Source organism: Plectropomus leopardus, chromosome 2 (assembly GCF_008729295.1).
Source record: "Plectropomus leopardus isolate mb chromosome 2, YSFRI_Pleo_2.0, whole genome shotgun sequence".
Taxonomy (NCBI): domain Eukaryota; kingdom Metazoa; phylum Chordata; class Actinopteri; order Perciformes; family Serranidae; genus Plectropomus; species Plectropomus leopardus.
The window spans coordinates 35,998,669-36,012,326 of NC_056464.1; the positions used below are offsets into that span (position 1 = coordinate 35,998,669).

Here is a 13,658-nt window from a genome sequence, read left to right on the forward strand (position 1 = left end):
AGCGCCCCCCGCCTCCGGCCGAGCGGCAAACCGAGAAGTTACCTCCAGTTACTCCGCGTGAGACCCCGCACGAGCAGCGGCAGAGTGAGGACCGACCGGGAGAAAAGAAGCTCACCGAGTAATGTCAGTATCAACAACACCCGGTACAGAGAGTGTCGGGCGCCGGTAGTCGTTTAGTGTCGTGAAGAGGAGGACTTCCTCGTTGCTTTGCTTTCTCTTCGAACCGGCAGCCGGTAAGAAGCGTGGGAGCTTCTTAACGTTAGCGGAGCTAGCTCGTGTTAGCATGCTAACTTAGCTTTCTTTAAGGCTCGAGTTAGCGTTACTGAGCTAGCGAGCTGAAAGCCAGAAAGGAGAAGTAAAGGCAAATTAAAACAAAACAAGACTTGAGGTTATTTCAGCGGTGGCTCCTTTTAAAGTCAACTTTTAGTGTTAGAAATGTATTCTACTAGAACAGCTAAGTGTAGCTAAGTACACTAAGCTAAAACACAATTAACGTTACCGGTGGCTAACATGTATTTTGGGTATGATAACATGTCGGTGCGCTAACATAACGTTAGCAAACTGTTTTAAATTAACTCAAGACTTATGCGGCTATATTGTGTGTTCATTAGGACATCATTAGTAAACATTCAGTCCCCCTTTAATTCTGATAGTTATGTGTTAATGCAGCTAAAAGCATGTTAACACAAAATCCATGCAATAAACTGTCTTCGTGAATTTAGTGTTTACTGCTTGATTTAATTATATTAAGCAGTATTGACCAAATATGAAGATAGATATGTCTCAGTTTTATTATTTTGTGAGTAGTCCTACGTCCTTGTGGTAATGTGTAATCTTCAAATATGAAACACCGTCCTTAAAAAAGTAAACTAACAAAGTGATTTTTATAGTTTTATAATTCAATTTTGCAGATAGAAAACGTAGCAGGAAAAACACAAATGACATCTGCAAACTAAAACACAATATCGCTTGTTTATTTGGGCATCATAAGCAAACACTAAGTCCCTTTTTTATTCTGATAATTATAAATCATTGCAGCTAAAAGCAGCACATGCAATAAACTGTCTTCATGAAATTAGTTTTTGCTGAAACTGCTGTGGAAAGGTGTAGTTTAAATTATATCAAGCAGCATTGACCAAATTGTGAGCAGACCTGTATCCTTGAGTTAGTATGTAATCTGCAAATACAAAATACACAGTCTTTAAAAAATGACTATAAAATAAAATTGTAAACTCAAAAAAATAGTTTATAATTTTATAATTTAACTTGCAGATATAAATTGCAGCAGGAAAAACATAGATGACATCCACGAATTAAAAAACAATATTGTTTGTTTGGACATCATTGGCAAACACTAAGTCTCTATTTTATTCAGAAAGTTATAAGTTACTGCAGCTAAAAGCAGCTTAACACAAAAGCTATACAATAATGTCTACCTTTGTGAATTTAGTTTTTGCTGAAATTGCTGTAGAAAGATGCATATTTATTTATGGCACAGAGTAAAACCAAATATGGAGATAGATTTGCCTCAACATAGTGTTAATGTCTAATCTTCAAATATAAGACACCGTCCATAAATACAAAAAAAAAACTGTAAACTCACAAAATTATTTTGCAGATGTAAAACACAACAGCAAAAACGAAAAACAACACACACATATATTGATATATTATTTGGACATAATTAGCAAACATGAAAACTATTTATATTTACATAGTAGTGTTTAGCACTAATATTTAATGTAATGCACCATATACCAAAAAGTAAAGTGTATAGTTAAAATATTTTGATTCTAAGTTAATCATTTAATTAAATGTTCAATCTACAGAGATTATTTTTATGTGCGGATGTTGACCAGTGTTTCTTCTTTTCAGACAACCGTTGAAAGTCAAGATGCCTCAGAAACAGAAGTCCAAGTCCTGGACAGAGTTGAAACAATCTGGAAATGAAAATTTCAAGGCGGGCCAGTACGGAGAGGCCACCAATCTTTACAGCCAGGCGATCAAAGAGCTGGAGAAGTCCAGTAAGTGTGAATGAAAAAACATTGTGTTATTTTTTTTAATCCCAGTCTAATGCCTGTCAGGCCAAAATGTCTTTTAAAAATGATTACCACATCAACATGCTGGTAAGTTTAAGGCTCTGTGGATACCCACTTAGGCTAGTAATATCACAAGTATTTGACAATGAAACCTCAATCAATAATAGATAGTTCACTCATCTAAAATGGAAACAGAACATGGAAAATAACACAGAAAGTAAACATGAAAGGTGACAGTAACCTTTCGAAACCCAAGCAAATTGACTTGATTTTTTTCAAAATTATGGAAAGAAGGCAATAAGCAACAAAGTAGAGAAATAACCCAAAAATAAATAAATTGGTACAAAAAAGTGAAAAAAGTACAACAAAATTACCTCAGAATTTTAAAAAAATTTCCATAGCTTTTTTTTTAAAAAAATGTTCCATTGACATTTTAATCTAGTTTTTTAAAAATAAATTTCATTTTCTTATTGAATAATTTCTTGCTATATATGTGGAACATTTCTCATTCTTATTTCTTGCATTTTTTCCATAAAAAAAAGAAATCTCAAAAATTTGCTCAGGATTCAAAGGTTTAAGTATATATAAGTCACTGAAAGTAGCATAAAAAGTGAGTTCCCTCGAGGTTTGAAATGGTTGAACTAAGCAAGAAAAAACATCTACACATTAAAAAGTCCAAACACATAACCATATTTTTTGTTAAAACATTTGTATTTTGCATGTTGTTTTCTTTATGTTAGTATTTGTTTTAGGTCAGAGGCTCAGGATCTCTGTTGAAGTCTGCATATTTATGTGTTCATTTTTCCCAAAGAAATGGATTCTTAAATAAGCAAAACAAGGAGCTGAAAAATCTGAAAATGTTTATTTTCAAAGTGTTTTTTTTAATTATTTGAATGATAAATTCAGAGACCTTACTGTCAGCAGTTTCACATTTATGCCTTCATTTTTCCAACAAAAAATAATATTAAAAACAACATGCTTGGATACCACTCTGACCTGTCAATGTTCAATCAAAGTTTTGTCATTTTCAGTATCTCTCTCTCTATAGCTCTCCATCTTGTCAGTTGACCTTTTCTCTTCTTTCTCTTTGTGTGTTTTCTAAATGGACTTAGCCAAATGAGTTTTGGCTAAATAACCAATTTTGGTGAAGTGCTCCTCTAAAACAGTCTTATTTCCCTCTTTAGATAAAAAGAACCCAGAGGATTTGGGCATTTTGTACTCAAACCGTGCTGCAAGCTACCTGAAAGATGGCAATTGTGCAGAATGTGTGAAAGACTGCAACATGTAAGTGCTTTTATTTATTTATCCTCCTTTATACTGTGTGTAGCTTTTATCTGTTGTTTTATTGTAATTGTTTTATCTTTGTTAAGTGTCCTTGAGTGCTGAGAAAGGCGCTTAGAAATAAAATGTATTATTATTATTATTATGTCTTGTGTCACTTGTAGTCTGTGATTTTGTGCAGGTTTTTGTGATTTTTGTTTTGTTATTTGATGCTCAAATATCAAATTGTTAGAGTTATTCCACTTAATTATATATATATATATATATATATATATATATATATATATATATATATATATATATATATATATATATGTATGTATATGTTGTGTGTGTGTATATATGTTATCTTTCAGTATTTTCTTGTTGCTTTCGTGTTCTGATGTAGCTCACCTCAGAAGCTAAACTTATGCTTGAGCCTGAATTTTGTAAAAAAGAGCCCAGATTGACGGACATATACACTCACTTAAGCTTTTTTAATACACTGACTATTATACACTGTGTGTGTGACAAGTGCAGCAGCAGTATCACAAATGCTTGAATGGCATTCGTCTTTTGCAAAAAACAAAAGAAAAGACTCTTATCGGCCACAAGAAGCTGGAAATTATTGGTTTTATCGGTATCGGTTATTGTGCATCACTGGTTATGATATCTTCACATCCCACTTCAGTCAACGGGAACCTTTAAGCTTGACAGAAATAGTGATCTGATGTATATCGAGATATATATAGCGATATAGACTGATATGAAAAATATCGCGATAAGACTTTTTTTTTCCTTATCGCCCACCCCTATACCAGAAATTACAGAAGGTTTGAAATATTACATACCCCCCAGCTGTATTTATTGGCCAGTATTGGCCTTATATATATATATGTGTGTGTGTGTGTGTGTGTGTGTGTGTGTGTGTGTGTATATATATATATATATATATACAATATGCTTGAGGTATTTTATAAAAATTAATTAGCCAATTAATTTCAGTCTTGCAGCATATTGATGTCATTTTTGACAATAAATTTAGTTTTTAAATTTAAATTTATTGTTAAACTTTAAAATATCCTACCTTCATTACATATCTTTGTCACAGGTGTTTGATGACAGCATTTTAGGGATAATTGCTTTGTTAAGATAGATATTAATATAAAAAGATATATAGATATATATATTGGCCGATGTTTCAAGAATATGATTTTTTTTTTTTTTGCTTCCTCATATTGGTATATTGGCCCTAAAAATCCAGTATCGGCCGACCCTGGTAAGGATGATTTTTAAGTCATTGTGGTCACTCTCTCAGGTCTCTGGAGTTATTCCCGTTCAATGTGAAGTCTCTGCTGCGTCGTGCTGCTGCGTACGAAGCTCTGGAGCGTTACAGGCTGGCCTACGTAGACTACAAGACTTCACTGCAGATCGACTGCAACATAGCAGCTGCTCACGACGGCACCAACAGGTACCTGGGCTGTAGACCAGCACGTCAAACGCCAGAAAATTTATGCACTCTGAGGAATATTTTAAAAAAGATACTATGATGTGTTGAGATGATTTGGAAAATCTCTCCATAATTCAGTCGTGTTAGGCATTAGTCCTCTCCACAATCCAGAACTATGAAACCAAAAACTGATCTGTTTAATGCACTAAATATTTTTAATTACAGAATAAATTGTTGAAAATAATGAAACCATGATGGTGCAAGTACGGAGGGTGGTTTTTAGTTTTCCAGGCATTGTTTAATTCACGTAACCCTTTGAAACCTGAGTGATGTATTTCAAAAACAGGAAAATGAAGATAATGAGCAACTCAACAAGAACTTTATTAAAAGTTAAACTTACAAGAAAATAAGCTTAAAATAAGAAGAAAAAAAGAAAGAAAACAATAATTAATAAAATAGGAAATGATGAAAAAAAAATAATAATAATACAACAAATAATTTTTTTTCAGTGTCATTATTTTTAAATATATAGTGTTCTAATCATTTTAATATACTGTTTATTTTGTGTTTTATTTTTTAATTTCCCTAGTTTTTTTAAAATACTTTTTTTCCTATGCTTTTCTCTCTCTCTCTCTCTTTGGCGCATTTCCTCTTCACCTTTTGCTATTATTTCTTGCATTTTGCAGGTTCAGGTTTCTTATTGTTTTTCCCCCCATTTTTTTTGTTTCCAAACCAGTTTGCTTACAGTGAAAGATTTCAATGCTTGCAAAAGGTGTCTGAACACAGCACAGCAAAACTGATGTCAGTCCAGGTCTCAAAGGGTTAAAAGACAAACAGATTTTCAGACTTCTGATTAATGTGGTGTTTTGTCAATCATTTCTCAGGATGACGAAGGCGCTCACAGAGGCAGACGGACTGGCATGGAGAGAAAAGCTTCCTCCCATCCCCACCGTGCCTCTGTCTGTCAGAGAGAAACTCGCCCAGAAAACTACCGCCAACGCTGCACAACCGAACCCCGCACCCAAACAGAACAGCGCCAGACAAACAAACAAGCCTGGTGATTCATATTTTCTGTTTTCTGCTCATGCAGTTAAATTTTATTTCAAACTGAATCTTAATTGTAATCATCAGTATTTCGATGGTATCCGGTGTGAATGTGACGTCTCTTTATGGATTAAAGCATGATGTCTTCAGACCTGTTTACATGGAGCTGGCATTGTGGCATCTCTTTTTAGCTCCAAGTGATAAAGACATAAAGAAAGGCCTCGCCCTGAAAGAGGAAGGCAACGCCCTGGTGAAGAAAGGAGAGCACAAGAAGGCCATAGAGAAGTACAGCCAGAGCCTCAAACACAACCCCACTGAGATCACAACCTACACCAACAGGTGGGTCACACTCTGGATCACATCTTATTTTTATCCCTTTAACTTCTTTCACTGCGTTAGGATGCCGGCATCCTCAGCCGACATTACTGTCCTTTAGAGGCTGGGAGGCCGGACAAGAACCTGCGGCCGCTGCGGTGAGGACACAGACAAAATAGAATATAAAGACCACAAAATCTTTGTACAAAAGGTGCAATGGAGGGAATTGTACAGTTGTATCTCATGCAGTTTTGGGCAAAAACAGTGCAGATTTTTGCATGCAGTACAGATGTGTTATTTTTGCTTCTTAATGTATATGAATATTTCTGCATACTCGGGTCCCAAAACAGTGATTGAAATGTATAAATTGGGTCGGACTTAAAAGCTGAGTCTCTTTAAAATTCAGCAAGCCTAATTTTATTAGTGTGTTTTATGATGTTAGTTTCCATAGTAGTCATTTCATTGCGTTTTGAGACTATTTTTTAAACAGACATCACTGTATTAAATGACCTTTGGTGACCTCTAGGATAATCACAGCCTCTTGAAACTTAACAGCCAAAAACAAGAGACCTCGGGCAGAAAGAAGTTTGGTGATGCCAAAAAATAGAGATAAAAAATGAATTTAAAAAAGTAAGTACAATAAAAAGTATAAAAGTAATAACAGTGAGAATCAAGACAGAATAAAAAAATATGTAAAAGGATCACTTAAAAAAAACACATATATACTGTATCCACAATCATTTTATGTATTAAGTGAGTTTCTTTGGGTCAAAACACACCTGTAGATTTGTGGATAGAAATGTCTGCATATAAGCTCTCTGACATTTGATTTTTTAAATTTATTTTTGTGTGTGCGTGTGCGTGTGTGTGATCAGGGCGCTGTGTTACCTGTCAGTGAAGCAGTACAGAGACGCCGTCAGAGACTGTGACGAGGCTCTGATGATTGACAGCAGCAACGTCAAGGCTCTCTACAGGAGGGCTCAGGCTCACAAGGAGCTCAAGGTGAGAGCGTGAATCTTCATCACTGTGCTACTACTGCTCTTCATTTCCCACACAAGAGTAATCAGACGTTTTTTTCAAAAGCGTCTGCCTGGAGGATTTCAGGGCGGGAGACAAAATAAAAGCATTTCCTGCCTTGATAATTGCTGACGTTTTTCCCCCTGGCAGCCCTCTCCTCATCAGTATTCAGCACACACAGAGGACAACGTTAGCTCGGCACTCAGCTCCATAAAACTGCTGACTGTTTTGGAGGTTTGAGGTAAAAAATGTCCAAAAAGTGCCATAACTAGATGAAATAAACACAAACGAGCACAAGGATTAACTTAACAGTCAGTAAGCACAGATGGCAACGCTGTTATGTTTTTACACCTAGTTTTAGTATATGTCTAAATCTGGTGCGGCTGGGTTAAAATAATTGATTCATCCAATTCAAATCGATCCTCACTTGACTGATCTGATATGTATTCATAGAATCCTAAATCCCATCTTTTGATATATGCCTTACCCGTGGTGTGATATCTTTCACGCCCATAACACATAATTATATTTGTGTATATTTATTTTTTAAATATTTTTAATTTATATACAAGTTTTATACATTGCATTGTAGCATGAGTCACAGGTTTACATTTTGCACCCTTTAAACACTCAGCACACATTATCCATATTATTATCTAAATACTCACAAATCAGTGCTAATTGTCTACTGCAGTATTTCTTACATTTATATTTTTACATACATACTCAGCATATTGTACATACTTTAAAATATTTAAATATTTTCATACTGTGCTAATTATTAACTATTACTGTATTTCGATTTTTATATTTATATTCTTATATACTTGCACTTATTTCTACTTGTGATAATTCTCTATGCTCGCATCAGAGTGACGGTAAAAAAACACAATTTTCTTCCTAGGATTAATAAAGTATCTCTGATTCTAATTCTGAATTAAAATTTTGCTGGTATTGAACGGGCATTTTAGTCATTTTTATCCTTCATTGTTTGCCTTGTTTTAGTCAACGAAAATTCATGACATTTTAGTCCGGATGTTTTTTCCTATATAAACTAGTCCAATTAGGCTAATACAGGTCCCAGAGATTAGAGTCAAAGTGACAGGTTTCATTTGTTCCTTTATTTAGAAATAATTTTGAAAAGTAGGTCTAAAATTTTATGTGAAAAACTCAAAATGTCACTATTTATGGTCTCAAACACCACAAGCGGAGCAAATTTATTCCAGAAAATTCATCTTCAGTGAACACATTCAAATTGAAGAGGCTGCACACAAAAGTTATACAGACACCTGCAACTACCAAATCAGCCTGCAAAGTCAAGGTTTTATCTCAGTGTCACCGCTCTCCTCAACCTCCTTTAGTTCCCAACTTTAAATTCTCGTTGTCCTTCCTGCAGGACATCAAAGCCTGTGAGGACGACCTGAACAGCCTGCTCAAAGTGGAACCAAAGAACTCTGCGGCCCTGAAGCTGCTGCAGGAGGTGCAGAAGAAGAAGTGACGACACATCAGGGACTCCGGAGACGGCGGTAAGGATCTGTCACTGCACCACGTACAGAACGGAACGGAAGACTAATCACTGGTGTTTTCATAAGAAAAAAAAACAACAACAAAAAAAAACAGCCGAGCAGTGACACGATTCAGCCGCTTTGAGTCAAAGACTCGACCTGTGTTTCCCAAAAGCTCCATTCACACCGAACACGTATTCGATCTATTTCCTCTCACTGGAACAAACGTGAGCTTGGTCTCGAGGTGCTTCTGGAAAACGCAGCTCTGGTTGACGAGGCTGCGTCAGGAAGAAGCCTCGGCCATATTTGTATACTACAATTTTAAGTGTCGGTTTAAAGTCACTTAGTATTTATGGTTATTTATAAGATCTGAAATTATTGACATGCATCATAATTCTGTTTGAGAATAAGCCTTTATCATCATCATTTGTAAAGTTCAGCTGGCGATTTTTTTGAGCTCTCACACATCTTGCCTCGATGTCATCTTTGGATGGAATTTAAAAATTTAAAACACCAAATTTGGGAAGAAGTGACCATTAACAACCACCTGGTGTCTCATGTGATCCAGTTTCACTCTCTGATGACATTTAAGGCGTCAAAATGCTCCAATATCAGAAAGCTTTTATTACCTGAAAAGGTAGGTGGTCTGGTGATATGTGATAGTAAATATTGATCAACATGCATTAATACAATAAGGGTTAGAAAAATCAGTTGATTAAGGATAATGCAACCAAGTACATTGTTATTACTTTAAATAATATTGTATTTTAGGCACCTTACATTGCAATTTTGCACCAAAGGTGCTATATAAATAAAGTTTGAAGTTTTTTTTCAGCAAACTTGATAACAGTTGACATATTTACATCGTCTCACATTATGTACCATCGTATTTAGTGACTCAGGTTCTTATTGCAGTCGATCTAATTGTTTGTTCTAATAAACAAATGTCAGAAAACATGCCAATAGCAATATCCTGGAAACTCAAGGTAACATTTTAATTTTATTTTTTTTTTGCAGCCCAAAAATAGAAATTTTTGTTTGAAATAAATCAAATAAAGGCAGCAGATTGAGCAGCTAGAACCAGAGACTCCTGAGATTTTGGCTTGCAAAATAAATTCATTGACCATTAGTCAAAAAAATTCCAGATTGATGTTTTGTATGTTGAGTAACTGTTACAACTCCGCCCCCGTTGTTTAAGTTAATACTGAAAACAATTTCAGAATCAGACTGGCCGACCCATCTAAACAGACTGTGTCTTGAGGTGGACACATGTCTCCACTTTCTCACACTGTCCAAAAATGAAGCCAAAATATCGCGGAGCTGGCCGGTGACATCATTTAGACCAAGACCTGGTATATGGCTATAAATGGGTTTAAAGGGCTTTAATTTGCGAGGAGGATTTTTAATTGGAACAGGAAGTGATCTGCAGTCACAGACTTTCATTCGCTTTGACTTTGGCTTTACCGAGCTGTCCATGAGCCGTCTCCGCTGTTGCATTTCAGCCCAAAAATTCACGTGAACACGCTTTAAAATGAGGTGATCGTCTCTTTCTTCTGTCCAGAACTGCAACTTAGATGCTAGTTTGCCATTAGGCTTGTTAATTTCACCATGATATTATGTTAGGCTGGTTAGAAAAAATTAGGAATACAGTCACTAAACTTCATCACTTGCTCACAGACAGACTTTTGCGTTAATAGGGCTAGCCTTTCATGCTGCGGTCCAGACAAAAATGAAGCCAAAATATCACATCAATATCACCGATATGGCCGCTGCCATCTTGGGGACGTCATTTAAGAGTGGATGATAAAAAGATCTGTCATGTCGTATATTGAGACACAGCTGACGGTAACTAACGGCTACAAATTTGGAGCCAGAGTCTGCTCAGTTATGTCTCCACAATATCCACTTCCTCTCTGTCCTACCAATAGCAAGCACACCAATATGCACACACATCTGTCAGTCATGTCGTCAAAACCTTTTTATAGCTCAGAATAACTAATAAAAACTGATCAGAAAAGCAAACACTTGAACATCAGGGTGATAAGACCTACCTAAAACCATAGAAACCATATTTGGGATCAATTTATTCGATGTTTCGGCTTTATTTTTGGGGTGCTGGCGTGTCGTCTACCTTTACATACAGTCCATGATGTAAACATCGGTGATCATAAAGGTTTATTCTGTATTTCAATCACAAGTTAACGACCATTTTTATGTAATGTTCCACACTCAGGTAGTTAACTTATTTTATCCTATATTTGGGTTTTTTGAGGCTTTTGAGTGTGTGTGAGTGTTTGTCTTTCTCAGTGGATCATCTGGTATGGATGGTCGCGATTACTGGGGATGCAACTAATGATTATTTTCATTATCCATTAATCGATTAATTATCAATAAAATGTCAGAAAACTGCCCAAAAATCCAAATCTGTTCAATTTGTCATTCATGACAAAGAAAAACATCAAATTCCTACATTCAAAAAGCATAAAACCAGCAAACGTTTGTTTTTTTTTTTTTTGCTTAAAAAAATAACTAAAATGATTATTCGATTAACAAAACAGCTGGCAAATAATTTTCTGTCTGTCAACTAATTGATTAATCATTGCAGCTTTAGAAATCACCAGGTTTTTTGATGCTCACATCGTCACATTTAGGATGATGGCAAAGTTGGTCGTGTCAGGGTTAAAGATACTACACCTTGGAATTAAAGTACCATAAATATTTAACGACAAACTTTTACTGACACAAAAATGACCACAATAATTTTTGGGCACTTCTGGGTTATTTTGGACGACTAATTGATGTGAACCATAACGACATGAATGTAGCATTGTGTATTTTGTTTGTCGGTTTTGAAGCTCCGCCCTCCAAACATGCGACATCGGTGAGGTTTGGTCACAACAGCCGCATCCTCAAATCCAGAGCCTGTTAGCTACAAAAAGTATTCTTGCCTTCGTTTCTGCCTCGTTTCGACGTCTGAGATACATTTTTCACTCCACTGACAATTATGTTTGTGTTTATTACCTTTAAGATCAGAGTTTGTTTTATTTACAATTAAAAGGCAAATGCGTGAACCAAGTAAAACCATCTTCAAACGGGTCGTCATATCAAATGCAGCGTCACATTCTGTATTTTATCGTTTTATTATTGTGAAACAAGTTAAATCCCGTCGGTGATCCTGCTGTAGCTTGGCGATCTTCGTGTTGCCTGAAGTGCCTGTCTTCACCCTCCGTCTGCTGCTCTGCATTCAGCGCAAATGTTAAATATCAGTTTCTGTCATATCGAGAAAAATTTGTGAAATCCACACATATCTGCGCCATAGAGCCGAGACGCTGCGCAGTGTGACCACAGCCGGACACTTTTGGAAACTGAGATTCTTTATTTTATCTCACTTTTATCACATTTCTGCTGTTTTTGTTATTTTTGTTTCTGTCAACCTGCTTCTGTTTTAACTGCAAATAAACATAAGAATTGCACAAAATAACGGTGTCTTTTCTACATGTTAAAAATAAAAGTTCTACATTTTAGGGGGGAAACAGACTAATTTGCAGTTTGGAGGTGAGAAGACTGATATCCGCTCTCATGTCTGTGTTATTCCACCCCAAAATAAAGGCACTTTTTCCTCTGACCTTATTTATAAATCACGTTTGTTTTGGTGTGAGTAAGGGCTGTTTAATAATGGCAAAAATCATAATCACGATTTTTTTGGTCAATATTGAAATTGCGATTATTTACCACGATTACTCATTGACTTTGTAAACATGTTGCATTTATTGAACATAAAAAACTTCTATAAACAGTTAAACTTCTTAAAGTTTTTCCCATTGAGCTTCTTTTGACTTCTTAATTTAAGTCCTATTCAGTTGCTTTGTGTAATGTGTCCTTAACTGATGACTGCGTTGCGGTGGATGTCGATGGGGTCGTCCTTTTCTCCTGTTTTTTTATTATTTGGTCATCGGCCACTTTGCGTTTAAACTTAAGATGATTAAAAAGATTTGACGTGTTGCCATGTGGTGCAGACACCACCATGTAGCAAATCCTGCATTTTATTTATTTTTTGCTCCACGTCGGATGCCTCGTATCCAGACTGTTCTCATCCAACTGAATTTGTTTTGCCTTATTTGCTCACCAAATGCTGTTGCTCTTTTTCCCGTCATCTTTCCTTGCTGCGATACAACTTGCCTCGCTTATAGTATCGTCTGCAGGAGTTGAGCTTGGGCTGAGGGAAGGACGGGCGAATATGCACACGCACGTGGCGTACACTTGCAAAACAGAATGTGGAAAAGTAATTGTTTTTTCTTATTTTGTTATTGTTGGGAGCTGATATTGAAATTGAAATTCGATTAATTGCACAGCCCTAGTTTGAGTTTCTGAGTGTTGGCGATATCATCCGTGCAGATGTCTGTTTTCTCTCAGCTTGTGGTGCTCAAAGTGCCAAAAAACATTTAAAAAAAAACCTCAGCAGCAATGTCTTTGTCCAGAAATCATGACTCAGTTACTCAAGATAATCCACAGACCTTGTTGTAAGCAGTTTACTGTAGAAGCTATTTTCTTTCTACCGAACCACACCCACCAACAGTACCAGGCGCAGCAGGAAGTGTGCATCTACTGATATTCACGTAACACCTCTGAGCTGGATAACACCGCGCCAAAAACACTGTATCTACTCAAACAATTGCAGTGTAGCCTTTTTGAGTTGTTGCGGTCTGATGTGATGTGTCCTGATTTTGTTCACTTTACAACTTTTACCTCAATTGAGAATTTTGAATTAAAAACACTTTTTTGTATTTGAAATAGAAAAACAATTATTCAGCATATTTCTTTTCCATTATAATTCTATATCCTGTTCTTTTTCCTGTCATTACTAACGGTGTCAGGTGGTATGACAGGTAAAATATTCATTCAAACGAATAAAAAAAAATAGGTTAAACTGAACAAATGGTTGATGATGTGAATATCCATCTTATTGAAAGTGTTCATTTGTATAATTATATAATGATTTTTCTGTCTTTAAGTCTTAAATCAGATGCT

At 35.8% G+C, this 13,658-nt stretch overlaps 1 protein-coding gene across 2 annotated transcripts; it reads left to right on the plus strand.

The window, feature by feature from the left end:
* Positions 1-10,939, plus strand: tomm34 (translocase of outer mitochondrial membrane 34). Of its 2 annotated transcripts, none has more exons than XM_042510127.1 (8): positions 1-233; positions 1,876-2,024; positions 3,224-3,323; positions 4,618-4,770; positions 5,634-5,806; positions 5,985-6,132; positions 6,984-7,110; positions 8,522-10,939. In XM_042510127.1, exons 2-8 carry the CDS (start codon positions 1,895-1,897, stop codon positions 8,621-8,623), a joined length of 933 nt encoding a protein of 310 aa, XP_042366061.1. In that variant the 5' UTR covers positions 1-233; positions 1,876-1,894; the 3' UTR covers positions 8,624-10,939. The 2 variants fall into 2 exon arrangements, with proteins under 2 accessions (XP_042366061.1, XP_042366069.1); XM_042510135.1 differs by having other exon boundaries at positions 1-123.
* The last annotated feature ends 2,719 nt before the right edge of the window (positions 10,940-13,658 follow it).